This window comes from Lasiodiplodia theobromae (genome assembly GCF_012971845.1).
Source record: "Lasiodiplodia theobromae strain AM2As chromosome Unknown scaffold_14, whole genome shotgun sequence".
Taxonomy (NCBI): domain Eukaryota; kingdom Fungi; phylum Ascomycota; class Dothideomycetes; order Botryosphaeriales; family Botryosphaeriaceae; genus Lasiodiplodia; species Lasiodiplodia theobromae.
In genome coordinates, this window is record NW_023336344.1 from 815,774 (window position 1) to 830,021 (window position 14,248).

At 53.0% G+C, this 14,248-nt stretch overlaps 4 protein-coding genes across 4 annotated transcripts; 3 read left to right on the plus strand and 1 right to left on the minus strand.

The window, feature by feature from the left end:
* Positions 1 to 777: 777 nt before the first annotated feature.
* Positions 778 to 1,197, minus strand: LTHEOB_5291 (uncharacterized protein; the record flags this gene model as incomplete). The annotated part of the gene is made up of 1 exon (XM_035514420.1): positions 778 to 1,197. One exon carries the CDS (start codon positions 1,195 to 1,197, stop codon positions 778 to 780), a length of 420 nt encoding a protein of 139 aa, XP_035374159.1.
* A 2,834-nt stretch (positions 1,198 to 4,031) lies between these two features.
* On the plus strand, positions 4,032 to 4,721 carry LTHEOB_5292 (Cell wall protein; the record flags this gene model as incomplete). Its single annotated transcript, XM_035514421.1, has 1 exon — positions 4,032 to 4,721. The coding sequence occupies one exon, from the start codon at positions 4,032 to 4,034 to the stop codon at positions 4,719 to 4,721; it is 690 nt and encodes a 229-aa protein (XP_035374160.1).
* Positions 4,722 to 9,050: 4,329 nt separating this feature from the next.
* On the plus strand, positions 9,051 to 9,521 carry LTHEOB_5293 (uncharacterized protein; the record flags this gene model as incomplete). Its single annotated transcript, XM_035514422.1, has 1 exon — positions 9,051 to 9,521. The coding sequence occupies one exon, from the start codon at positions 9,051 to 9,053 to the stop codon at positions 9,519 to 9,521; it is 471 nt and encodes a 156-aa protein (XP_035374161.1).
* A 2,632-nt stretch (positions 9,522 to 12,153) lies between these two features.
* On the plus strand, positions 12,154 to 12,959 carry LTHEOB_5294 (Extracellular cell wall glucanase Crf1 allergen Asp f9; the record flags this gene model as incomplete). The annotated part of the gene is made up of 2 exons (XM_035514423.1): positions 12,154 to 12,450; positions 12,501 to 12,959. 2 exons carry the CDS (start codon positions 12,154 to 12,156, stop codon positions 12,957 to 12,959), a joined length of 756 nt encoding a protein of 251 aa, XP_035374162.1.
* Positions 12,960 to 14,248: the final 1,289 nt, after the last annotated feature.

The following is a 14,248-nucleotide window of genomic DNA, read 5'->3' on the forward strand; positions in this document are numbered from 1 at the left end:
TTCTTCATTGACTGCCAGCAATTTATATTCAGTTCTGCCAAAAGTGGAGGGGAGCTCGATGTCTGGAATATCAGACCGAAAGCGGAGAGGTCCGCTTGGACATGCCGTATCGGGGCTGGCTTCTCCGGGGGCCGCTTGCCCCGCAGTTTCTTATCTCTGCCCGGCCATGTTATCTGTCAGTGCAACACCAAAATTTCAGTGCATCGTTGCACCAATTGCTGAAGACCGGATTCGTCCCCCTGAAGCCGCTGGAACACGGTGTCGAAGTCGTGTTTTGCTGGCATCCTTGCCCCACCGCCCGCTGTTTCTGCTTCTTCGAGTCCCACAGTTTTCACGGGCGGGATCGACAAAAAAAAAAAAAAAGGAGTCAATGGAAGAATTTGGCGAGCTGTGACGTTAAGCAGCACTGCGATACTAAAAGAGCTTGGAGATCAAGGGTGCAGCAGAAAAAAGCTTGCGATGGGATTATTGATAAAGGATGCTGACGAAGATAGGAAAAAGCCACGGGAGAAATGCCGCTACGGAAACGAAATCCAGCAAAGCATGTCCTTCGACAAATTGCCAGTTTTCAGCCAACATACCAAAAAAACATTACCCCCCTGACGCTCGTTTCTTCATCAAAGTCGTTACGGCATAGTGGTACAGCTTGACGATAACGAAACAACGTCAAATTGACCGCTGCGAAGGGCGATCCCGGTTTTCCGCCATTCCCCGTAGACGCCCGCTTTTCCTCCCAATGTTCAACCCAATTTTTGGTGGTGATGTTCCGGAAGCCGATCAGGCGGTGGCGCTCCTCGCAGGGCTGGCGGTGCGCGAGACGCCTGTGCTGGAGAAGCCCCACGGGTCGCTCCTTTCGACCGTCTTGTCGCGCAGCCACTCGTGGTACCAATGAGCCTTGTGCTGGTCGGGGTTGCTATCGTACGGCATGCCGTGCCAGGACTGATGCATTTGCTCCTCGGAGGGAGAGGAGGACAAGTGCGAGTGCGACGACGACGCGAGGTCGGTGGCCGACAGCGAAGAGGAGGAGAGGTCCGCCGAGTTGGCGAGGTCTATTGCACGCTCAGCCTCATCTTCCTCCCACTCAATGACGACGTATTCGTCTTCGGTGTACGTATCTGAAGCCGCGTAGTCATGCTTCTCGGGCGGCGGGGTCGGAGGCGATTTGACGAGGGTCGGAGTATCTTTGCTTGCCTGCATGACTGGCGAATGGATGAGGATGAAACTTGCAGCTGTTGAGGGATTTGCAGCTGGGGGAATTCGCGAATAGCGCTCTGGGGAAGATCTCCCGGGGGTTTTATAGCTTGCTTGTGACGCGACGGTGTGGTGATAAGCCCCAATCCACCCGGCCCCGCACACCCTGCATCTTGGTGGTCTCGCCATCCGCACATGCCGCTGCGGAGAACAAACTCACACCCTGCATCGGCCTGTTTGTTGGGATGCTCGTCGCGGGAAAAGCTCCGTGGGCCAATATCTCAACAGAGCTGCGCGACCAATCCCCAGCGCTGAAGCTGCAGCAGCGAGATACGAGCGGCTTATCAATTAGACTCGATCGTCTCCCACATGCGCGTCATCACGCAAGAGCTGCAGGACGAGCCTGTGGCAGAGCGGGCAGTAATAATGGCCGCGGGACACCCAGCCGTCCAGGCAGCCCGTGTGAAATACATGAGAACAAGGCAGATCCCTGACCTCGTCCTTTTTCTCTACCATGTCCAGACAGATGGCGCTGCGAAAAACAATCAGCGATGGCCGCACCCCCTTCGCGTGGACCACTTACCACACTGCGTTGTCAAAGATATGCGGTGAAGCTTTCTGACGTTGCAGCTCCAGCCAGGCTCCGTAGGGCATGGACGGCGCGTTGTCATCCAGCAAGACCATGACATCTTGTGGAGAGTGGAGATCCTCCGAGACCGACTGCACCACGGGCACACTAGAGCGCAGCAACAGGCCGAGTAAGTAGGGGAAGCCGCAGGACGAGCAGAGAAAAGGCATGCTTGATGAGACACCCACAAAAGCACCGAAACGAAGAAGAGGAACACCAGCGCTGCGGGGATGACGGCCAGCAATATTCGAGCGAGAGGAAACTCGGCGTCCTCCATTTGCGCAGCGACGTATGTACCGAATGACGAGGGGAGACAGGAGAACGAAGCCTGCTCGCTCGCACAAGAATGCCGTCGCCACTTGTATAAGCAGCAACATGCGCCCAAGGGTCACGCGAACCGTGGATCACGCTACCATCGTGTCACATTTCGCATGCCTCGCGCATGCGACGGGAATGCGAGCGATGCAGCGCGAAAGTCGATCAGCAAAAAGGTAGGCCCCTCTGTCGAGCGTGTTTTAGAGCTGCCGGCTGCTGTTAATATAAGCACGGAGACTGCCTCGAAATAGGTGCAGCCCGTTCGTATTGAAACGCTCGAGCTGGCCTGCGACCGATCGCCAAACGGGCGTTGAGAGACATCACCCCGCACAAGCCGGTTCCCCCCGTGAATCCTTCTTTCGACGACGCTCTGCTCACTTCCCTCGCAAACTGCGATGTCGGACCTCCAAAGCCTGGAACTCCCGCCAGCGACATCATCAGAGAGAGCATTGAGTCTTGTCTCTGAAGGCGTGCGACAGCTTGACGCTGGCTGCCGTGCATCAGACGATCGCTACGGAGACACAAACTGATTGGACGACCCCGCACATTGCTCGATGCAAAGCATAATTTACCAGCATCATCGCTCAGGTACTCCTTGCAATGACCTGCTGCTGCTGAGCGAATTTCCAGCCCGACCGACGCATTTGTAGCCGAACTGAGGGGAATCGGACCATCCTCAGCTTACGCAAAAATCCTACCTTTGCTGCATCATGACTGCAGCCAGCCGCACCTAGCCGCTTGCGCGAGGCTCATCTCTGATCAACCCCTCACTGCAACATTCCAGACTCGTCCAATTGTCCGGATACCTGCCGCTGGCTATTCCTGAACAAGAGCCATGCTTCCCAAAGCTCAACACCAAAGGTGGAACGCAAATACACCTTCTCAACGCCTTTTCCTGAAAGCTTGATCACCGTTAGGTAAGGCGTTGCTATATTGGGATTTCGGGTCACAGCCAAGAACGCCGCACATGTCTTGTACAACCTCGTCCGACTTGTCGTATGATTGGCCGCCTTGCGCAGCTGCGCTCGCCTTCAGGACTCACGGGCTCTGTATCCTTCAGCTACCTTGTAAGGATCTCGATCAGGACGAAATCCATATGCGTTTCCGCTCTGGAACCCCCGGGAACATTGCGCGCAGCCGTCACCCGGCGAGCGACTGGCGTGAGCCTTCCACGACTGACTAATGGAATGTAACCGTTACCCAGCGCATGTTGTGTGCCGATCTGCAGGTACCAAGAGCCGACTTACTTCAATTTCTTCTGCTTCGCATCTTCAACCTTCGTACCGGTGGAGTCCGTCCTGGAACGACCTCATGCATCTTAGCCACCGTTTCGTGATGAGGGAAGTAAGGAACATACGACGATGTTGTTCTACCATGAGATGTCTCAAGATATGGTGGTACTGTAAGCTCCAAATATGTGAGCCATGATGACTCGTATTCAGAAGCATCCAAACTCCCCTCGGGAGCTGCCAAAGGACACGCCTGGACATGACTACAGAGCCAACAATCATCCCGGAACCATACAATAGCTTCCACAAGCTGATGCTGCTCCTCAACGAGAGAATCACGAAGGGTAACCTTTTTTTAACTGCCGTAGTAGATGGATGGAGGTTGCAGTTGGTGGCTCAGTACGAGCTGCCGTGCCAAGCTTCAAGGCAAGACCGCCCACTTCCTGTTCCGCTCTACCCCAAGTACTACTCCTCCCGAAAGGGGATGTCAATGGCATCATCTCGCCATCCGTACTCTTCAAGTCACAGACACAGGACATCACAGCAGGAGGAGAGAAAGGTATAAAAACGGATCCCAATCCACCACGACAGAGCTCTCCACCAACCACACCAACCACTCCCAATCCACACTCAACAATCACTTCTCTCTCTCCCCCTTTTCTCCAACCATGCAGCTCACCACCGCCCTTACTACCTTCATCCTCTCCGCCTCCGCCACCCCCCTCCTCCCCCGCGACTCCCCCCCTCCACCACCACCACCCACCTGGACACCCCCCGCCATGAACCTCACCACCATCAGCATCACAGCCCTCAGCCCGGGCAACCCGATCGACAACACGTACCTCTCCGCGCACCACACAGGCCTCTGGCTCAACTACACCGCCGCCGCCGACCCCTCGACCACCTGCGCCCTCGTCAACGACCGCGGCGTCGGCGCCACCGTCCCCGCGCGCCCCTGGGCCGTCTTCCTGCACAACAACGACACCACCACGCTCTCGCTGTACAACGGCCCCAACGAACCCGGCAGTAGCGGATCCTGGCAAACCGTCTTCGACGACCGCAGCGCCGGCCTCCTGCGCTACCGCGGCTTGCCCAACGAAGCGCCGCCGACGGACGCGTGGCCGGACGCGGTGAGCGGGTGGACGCAGAGCACGCCGACGGTGGGGGGTAGTGTGGAGTTGTTGTGGCAGGGGGCGAGGCTGTGGGCGTGTGATTTGGGGGGCGCGTGGAGGGTGAGTACGCAGGAGTGGAAGGTGTTTCCGATGGGGACGAGGGGGTGTGTGCGGTTTATCGCGAGGATCGTGAGGGAGGGCGGGGAGGAGCCGGCGGTGGGGTGTGTGTACTCGCCGGATTTTTGAGGGGGTGGTGGGCTTGGATGGAGGTGTGAGGTGGTGGTGCTCGGAGCAATGATGCTGGGTCCTTGGCGGGTGACGGGGATTTGCCGTGGAGCAGGGTCTCGGGTGGGTAGTGGAAGCAAGGAGGCGGCGCAGTTCCTTTCGTGGGTGGATGGATTGGTTTAGCTTGGTACAACAGGGTAAAGTCTGGCCTTTTGCTTATCTCTGCTTAACTGTTTGCATCTAGTCTACCGACAGTTTGGATCTAGTTGTTCTAGTGATTATTCTCGAATGCTGATCTCGACTACTTCAGCTGTGCCTGATCTCAGCTGTGCTTGTGATTAGCCACGCTGAACTTCAGTTGTTCTCGACTGTAGTTGTTATACTGGTAATCTAGTCGAAACTATTAATACGCTACTGTCTTGACGTGCACGTGTGAGAGACTAATGTCCGTATGAAGCGGTAGATAAGCGTTCACGTGGTGGAAGGTGGAAAATATAAAAGGATGCCCGACCTACCACTGTGACTTTTCAATCTCCTTTCAACAACAAGAGCAACCCCCAACCTTATGCTCAACAGCTGCTATTCTTTCTACTCTCACGAAACCATGCCGGCCACCATGGCGCTCGTCAACCGCCTCCTCAACGCACCCACTCAGTCTCCACCGGCGGCCCGCTCCAATAGGACCCCGCTCCTCCGTTCCCCGACCTGGCCCTCCCCTTCAGCCTCGCCGCCATCGCGCTCTGCAGCAAACCGGACCTCGCCTTCAAGAAGCTATGGCTCGATGATGAGACGCACTATTTCAGCTCAATATCCCAAAGAGCAATAAATTTCTGGTCCATGGAATACAGAAGTGCTCGGCCTTTTCACCAGCAGTAACGCGTGGACTGAGCATGTAAATCCTGGCTAGCCGAGATATAACCGGAGTGTTTGTTTGCAAAGTATCTAGAGAGAGGTTACATCAGTAGAGTAGAGATGAAGCGGTTTGACAGAGAACAGTGTATGTCTATAATATTGGTGGAATTACTTCATACAACGATTTTATGAGGCCCATAAGTGACTATCATCAAGTGCAGTATGCCATGAGATGGGCTGTAGAAGCTTACATGAAAGTCAAGCCGGTACGCATCACCATGGTAAGTTAACTCTAAAACAAAATGCCAAGATGAAATGGGGTCTGCTGGAAAAGAAGCTTAGGGCGGAGTCAAGGGACCTTGCCTGTGGCTCGTATCTCTGTATCAGTCAGACTAACCACGAAAGGATATATTACTGAAAGGGAATCGGCTTCTACTGAAGACGTTCAAGTGCGGCAAGGCCGTCCACTGGCAACAGTGGTTCCCCGACATCGAAGTCAAAAGGAAAGCGAGTAGGCGTCATCGGCTGCGGCTCGAGGGTGGTCCAGATTTACCACGGCGCTGGCGCTGCAGATCAAGTTCCTAACCAGTGTACAACGTCGCCAGCAGTATTCCGTCAATATCGGCACCAAGCCCGTCGTTTTCTGGGTGACAGCGGCTAGTAAGATCAGTTCAACCGCCCCATCGTCGACGTCCTCGATCTCAAGGAAACTCCCATCGTCGCCATCGTCCCCGACGGCATCAGGACAAGCGATAGTCCGCCACCCCCACAAGCACCATTCACGCCCTCAACCTCTTCATCCCCGCCACCGACGTCGATGCCATCGCCGGCTGCGGCGGGTTGACGATGCAACAGTACGGGCCGGAGCGCGGCGCCGTCAGTTACCTCGGCTTCTGAGCCGCGGGTTTTCCGAACCTGTTCATGATAGGAGGCCCGCAGGGCCCGTTTTGCAACTTCTCGCCGGTGGTGGAGAGTGGTACTGAGTTCACCACAATGGCTACTGGGAGGGAGGAAGGGGAGGGCAACAGGGAGGGCGATGGGGGGATAATGTTGTGGTGGAGGCGACGATCGACGCGGAGAGGGAGTAGGTGGAGTTTTGTGATCGGCTATGTGAGGGAAGTTTATTCAAGGCGACGGATTCGTGGACTTTTGGGAGTGATGTCGATGGGAAGGCGGTGGCGTGTAGTTTTTACTTTGCGGGCCTGAGGAGATTTCAGAAGACGGCGAAGGAGATAGTGGCGAGGTTTTAAGCCGTCAGCTGCACTTCTATTCATCAAACCACCGCTATCTCGACCGCCTTTCCGCCCGTCATTCGCCCAGTGCCTCACAGCTCTTTCAACAGCATCAGGAGGGTGCAAGATCAGGATTTGGTCCGATCGTCGGCCGGAGCGAGATCCAGGTCCAGCAGATGGATCGTCCCCAAGGGAGATCAACATCTTTCAAGCCAATCGGCAGTCTCTTCCCTCTCCTGTTGTCCCTGTCTGCCAAGCCCGCTTCAGGAGGAACGGTCAGCGCTCGGAATGTTAGGTGGGCTGTTGCCGCAGACCCCCGCAGGAACCCGCTTCCCGCTTACGCTTACGCCAAGCACCCACCCTCACCCCATCACCTCTTCCTCCTCCTTTTATGGTTTTCACACACGATTGGGAGTAGACTTGGTCATTGCACCTTAAAAAAACCAACTGCCAGAGGCTACATCAGCAAGGCATGCATTGACGTTTGTTCGAAACCTCTCTTCATATAAACCCTCCTTCAACTACGATAATTGACCGGTGTGGCGGAATAAGCACGCTGATATGGACGGGGACACTGTGCGTGCATCCTGGTGGATTTCTGGCCAGAATTTTCTACCGCCACCCCGGGGTTCCAGCGGCTCGGGCCGCCTGGAACACCTCGCATTCGCTTGTACTCTTGCCTGATCGGGCCAATGCATTACTGTGTATGATTATTTATGATTGTCCCACCCACGTTTTTGCGGAGGACGAAAACCCGCGACACAAAGAGCAGGTCTGTAACTCAAAAGAGTGGGTTCGCTGCCAGCACTTGGCTATTTTTACGAGTTTACCCCACTTCAGTTGCATGCTCGTGTAGGAACTCAGCCGCACAATGCAGGAATGGCTGGTGTTACACACCCAACCCAGGATCAGGCGAGCTAAGAACTGTGATTACACGTAAAAAACGCTCGTATGGTATGTCAGCTCACCGCGTAGCATTGACTGAGCGGGTTGCTCAGTATAAGTGATTGGCTGAGTCCAAGTGTGGAAGTGGTTGCGAAAATCACGTGACCTTGAGACCTCGTATACTTGGGACCGTCCGCCTCCGGTGGGGTTGTTCATCTTAACTTCCTCGCCTGATTAGGAACGAGGCTGACACACTTTATGCAGAATTCTCTCGGTCGCACCTTTGCGTCCACTGCTTTCCCCACCTATTTAGGCAAACATGTCGGATTCTTCGGCTGGATGCTTTGCTTATGACTTACGGAAACATACGAGAGGCTAGACGTGGTTTAGGACATACATCAGGGCTGAGATTGCCAAGCGTAACGAGGAGAAGGAGTTAGTTGGAGTTCCAGATTCAGTCCATACTCGGACCCGATGGGGGTCTCTAGGCCGATATATCCACTTGGCGAAGGAGGTAGACCGGAAACATCTTTTGTAAAGCTGCGAGTGGCGAGGCGCATAAGCTGAGGCTCAATACGAAAAAATTCGGCACGGCACTTCCGGCAACAGGAAGACATCTTCGCCCTAATTCCAGCCACTGTCTGAGTGTTCTCCACAAAATGTCACGCTTTTTCATCGCCACTGTGCAATAATTTTTTACTCATGCAAGCCTGACCGCGCTAGTGTTGAGGGACTTGAATCCTTTGATTCAGTGTGCGGAAGTTCCAACTTCCAAGATATCAAGCTTAGCATTGTAGGCATGAATATCGCTGTGCCATGAAAACTATAGTGAGGTATAACATTTATCATCAGACAGCATCAAGACAAAACCCCCCATACTACCACTCAGGTAAGGCATGCGCGTTGCTGCTTTACGTGTTGGTACACAGCGGGGAAAAGCCAAATATATAGGATGATTCATATCTACAGGATGTGATCACGCCGTGAAGTGTTCGCGGGGACATTTAGTTGTACAAATGGTTCATGACTTGATTGTAAGTAACATGGCAATGCAACCTCTAGGCCAGTCTCAACTGGTTCAAGGTAGCACTTCCGTATACCAGAGATCTGGGATGGTGAATCCGTCGGCGAAGGATTCTGTGGGGTGAGAAATTAATGACAACTGATGCCTTGGCCGGTATGGACTGCCGACTGACAATGCCAAGAGTACATTTGAAAGGTATAAAAGCTGACCTCCCGTAGACTTCATCCACATCCAGAGCACTCCTCGAAACAGCATCACCAACAGACATCTACATCGTCCTATCAATCCCCCACTTCAGGTCACCAGCCCCTTCATTCAGCTTCGTGTGTGGGACTAATTCTTTGTCAGACTCCAACCATGAAGTTCAACGCCATCCTCCTCCTCGCCGCGGCCGCCTTTAGCCCGGTCTTCTCTGCCGCCGTCTCCGATGCCGCCACTGAATGTGGCAGTCTCGGCGTCATGTCGCTCGACGGCGTCGCCGAGGGCGTCGATCCCGCCAGCGTCCGCAAGTGTGCCGAACATCCCCTCGGCAACACCCCGAACGTTGAGAGTTCATCTTCGTCTTTCGCGCCTGTGGACGACTCTAACGACACTACGACCGAACTCGGCCTCGAGAAGAGAGCTTGCTGGTGGGGCGCTGAATACGGCTGCACGGACGGATATTGCTGGAAGACCTGCGGCGCGGCTGGCAGTGGCAAGTGGTGCTGGACTGCTTCCAACTCTGACGGCTCCGGCCCGTGGTACACGTGCAGCACCTACAGGAACTGCAACATGGGTATGGCTTGCGGCACCGGCAAGAACTGCGACTCCTGTGGTTGCAGCTGCTGAGGAACGCCAAGCCACCTCAAGGACATCGACAACCCCGAGTCGGTCTACCCGGTAGTGTTAGTATTAGCACCATTTGAACCCTCGTTATCGGCCTGGTAGACTAATTCAATCATTCCCTACCTGATCCATTCGATAGGCATGTGTTTGTGGTCGTGATTCTTGAGAACTTGACTGTGTGCTCGGCGCTTTTCTTCTCGCGGCAGAGCTGGAAGACGAGTGAGAGGCGTACGAGGCACGGCTCGCGGAAAAGCTTTCCAATGCCTCCGACGTATATGAGCCAACTGGCGGTCCCTAGCACCAGGCTGGACATGGACTGGGCCAATTCCAATGTCAGGTATCATGCACACAGCTCTCATAAAAATATAGAGTCACATCACATAACCACATTCACTGTCAGCCTTGCACATTATGGAACGGATACCCCGATGGAAATATGTACAGCTTCCGCCGAGTAAGTTGTGGGTTTGGGGATTCACCCAACGAAATCATACACCACCACTTACATCAGCGCCGGTGAACCGCACTTCTTATTCTTTCTTCTTTCCAGCAAGAGGAAATGGAGGCATGCATCTTCTTAGTAGTAAAAGTGAATCGACAGACCATCAGACAAGCCTGAAAATACGTTGCGGTAAGTCAAGTACACGGGTGCAACTCAGGTATCCATTTGTGGAAAGCACTCAATTGAATAGTCCTCGCCAACAACGGCCATTCTGAGTGCCCAATAGATCCTCCAAGCACATGATACCCCTGAATCAAAGGGTCTCTACTGTTTCCACTTCAAACTGTCTTGGATCCTATGATGCGTAATCGAATGTTTTGAACGTCGTTCTGCTGTACCTGCCTCCCAGCCGTTCCGTCTCCATCTTCGCCATCAGAGGATTCCCCCACAAGGCCCAACATTTCCAGAAGCTGCTCGCCTCCGATAATGACTGTCTTGTGACCAACAGCTATAGTAAGTAGCGCGTAGACGAAATGATACTAGATTCGCTTCTGGTAGAGTGTGACGAGCACCAATGCGGATTAAAGAGGATCAGGGCCGGCTTTGTTTGTCCGTAAAAGTTTGATAATATTGGCAGCAGATTCGGTATCTTCGGAAAGCCAACGCCATTTGGTGTAAAAGGCTGGGTCTTTGATGCCAGTGTAAATGCCACTCCAAGGGATAGAGTATGTTGAGTCGAGGACATAAACATGGAAGTCGGTTCCCGGAGGATTCTGGTAAAAGGAGGTCCTCGAAGTCTAGAACAACCCGCCCGCTAGGAGCATCTCCGCAACCGTCATCCCACAACTTTAAAGCGATTCCTCATCTCGGCGAACGTTGACTCCCGAGATCCCGTCCCCGGAGGGAATCTCGTGAACAGGAGTGAGAGATGGCGCGGAGTATGTCTGAATCTGGATCAGAATGTTAGAAAGGTCCTTTCCGTGGTGGGACAGTCGTGGTACAGTGGAGCTTCAACCTCCGGAGCCTCGGCCAGTGGGTGAGCCGTAGGTAGGCGATCCCCCTCCAGAGCGGGCTGGCCCCTCGGTCGAATCCCCGAAGCCCCACTAACCTGGCGATCGCCTCTTCAAAGAGCATGCTAGGTATTCGGTGTGAGGGTTCACCGGTGAAAACTGGCTTGCCCATCCAACGGCTGCCTAGTATGCGAAAGAGTAGGCCCTTGGCGAATTCGCCTGGTGCCCGGCGATAGGACTCGCAGTGTTGATATATCCGCCTTCTTTCCTCCAATGGCAGAGCCAGCAATTTTGCTCTCATCATAGAGGAATACAAGTTGACAGCATCCAAACTCTTGGGTGTGCTGCTACTACCTCCGTCCATCTCTTCTCCGTTGCTATTTTCACTGATTGCTTGTCCTTCGCCGTCCTGGCGTCAAGACATGTTTTCAGCGATTACCCCCTATGTGAAATTAGTAGTTACTAAATCTGACCCCAATAAACTACACCTAACTCTCTACCAAAATTCACACTTGTTTCACTAAGTAGAACCGTAATAAAACTAATTTTTAAGTGTTTTCTCTATTATTATAATGGCAACTGGGCTCGTAGATGTTTATTACACTGAAAAATAAATACCTTAAAGCGAGAATTCTAACCCGCACGGTTTAAGGGTTATGTTTAGTCTATAGGGGTTTCGTCTAGGCTTTTCGGGCAAAATTGGGGTTGGATTCAGTAATTACCCCTATAAAAAATGGCCGTGCTTGAGCCGCGTTAGCTCTCTCTACAAAGTCGTTATTTCCCGCCTCCTTTTAGAGATCGACAGCGCGATAGTGGGTGATTTATTATTAGGCGAGGGTCACTGCGCTGTGACCGGCGAGCGCAAACAGAGAGAGGAAGAGTCTGGATGCTATCCAACTGCCTCCCTACGGGAGGCAAGTACTAAAACCAACCAAATGCCAAGACGATAGTGCACGAGCCAACATCGCCTCGCGCATTAGTGCTAGCTCAATACTCTCGGAGAGCAACCAACGGGACTATATATATTGCAGTGGCCTACAGATGCTCTCTTCTTGCATCACTCAACGCACCTCAATTCGAAAACATGTCTTCCTTCAACAACTTCTCGCGTGGCGCGATGGCCGCCGCACTTGCTGCCCTTATTTCTTCTTCCTCCGCGCAACTTACGACGGCCTGTAACCCAATGGACAGCACTCAGGCTCCCTGCCCGGAGAATGCTGGACTATGCCAGACGAGCGCTCATGTAACGGATTTTTCCAAGGGTGCTGATAGCCGTTGGGTGGTAGCGGATGGCACTGATCTCAAGTACACGAGTGATGGGGCCGACTTCACGATTTCGGGAAGATACCAAGCTCCGACTATTGAGACGGACTTCTACATCTTCTACGGCCGAGTCTCTGTTGCCATGAAGTCGTCCCCGGGAGTGGGTATTATCAGCTCTGTTACGCTGGCGAGCGATGATTTGGATGAAATTGATTGGGTAAGATGGCCCCATATATATTACAGGAACAGATGCTTACCTACTTGTAGGAATTCCTCGGCGGCAACAACACCATGGTTCATTCAGACTATTTCGGAAAGGGCAACGGAACCGTGTCTGATCGTGAAGGAGACCACGACGTGGCGACCCCGCACGATTCTTGGCATACCTACACTATCGACTGGACTGAGGACAAGATCGATTGGATCATCGACGACGTTACCGTCCGAACCATGCACTATGCCGACGCCCTTGATGGGCACAACTTTCCGCAAACACCTATGAAGGTTAGGATGGGCACCTGGGCTGGCGGTGACCCCGACAAGTCCTACTGGACACGACTTTGGGCTGGCGGCAACACTACCTACACCGAGGAGGCGGGTATGCCATGGACCATGACCGTCAAGGATGTCGAGATTACGAACTACAACCCCGCCGAACACTACAAGTACACCGACACTACTGGCGACTCGAGCAGTATCGCCAAGACTGGCACTGCGTGCAAGTAGTCCATCGGTTACCTGAGCTTATGCCTGTCTACCTAATATTTTCTCTCTTTAGATGTCTTACTTCAGTAATGTATATAGAACGCGGTTGAATGTATTTCACTTGGATGATGGGAAAACACGTACCATGTCACTGCATTTTCGATGATTGCACCGTGGATGACTCAGCTTAGTACTTCTTTGACAGAGAGCTCACCCAGGAAAACCCCAGCGGCAATAATGCCGGAGATCAAACTGATAGTGAGATGCATATGGAATCGCTAGGTGCCTACCTCGCTGCGTTGATTCTAGCAAGAGTGAATATTGAGCGAAAATCCCTGGAAATGGAGCTCTTTTTCATCTTAGAAGGTTCGGCGCATGTAGAGAAACGCAGCCTTGCAGGCAGGGTGGTCCATCGTCCGTCCATTTGGGCGCGCGGGATTCGACTGATGCTTTACAGTCAATCGTACGAGCCAATCCTGCTGGATTGAATGCACAGACAGCACTGGCCAGATATTGATCAAATATCGTGTGGGGTATGAATAAGCACTGGCCATGGTGTTGAACGCTTTACCCCTATTTACCAACACCCCCTCTTTTTCTCCACTCTCCTACCTTTTTTTGTAGTTCAATCAATCCGCCATTGCGTCTCAGTCGCGCGTGCGATTGGCTTACGTAGTTTCATCCTGGCTCAATCACACGCGCGATTGAGCAGGGACGGACGATGGACCACCCTGCTTGCGGGGCTCTATCTTTGATTTTCAGCAGCTAAACCACCTCGCAGGCTCTTCCAAGCGCTCGGGAAAGGCACGTCATACGGATACATAGTACGGCTACGGAAACTGAGACTTCTGTATCCTGCATTGATAGCCGCGATCCAGTCGTGCCGATCCATCTTACTCCTCTCATTGCTTTTTATTCCCGAGTTCATCCCCACAGCCTTTAGCCTGTACGACACTGCATGAGACACAGTAGTAGCATTCCATCAGACCTTGGGGATTTCATCCATAGCAGGCCCAAAGACAGCCTTGTTACCTCTATCCAAAGCCCAGAGTGGCGCGGATTGTGCGGGTATAACCTCTTAGGATTTGTAGTACATAGTACCGAGTCATCAAGAACGTGTAAAGATCCATCACATGTTTCGAATGTTCTAATCTCGCTGGCCTCGAGTCTTGTCACCGGCTGTTCCTAATGGCCTGAGAAAAGCGAAAGCACAAAATTAAAGAAAACCGGTTATTACCTCTCCAATTATTTTGACAGTGCTGCTAGCATTTTATATTATTAGAATAACAATTTCTCTAATTGTGGGATTG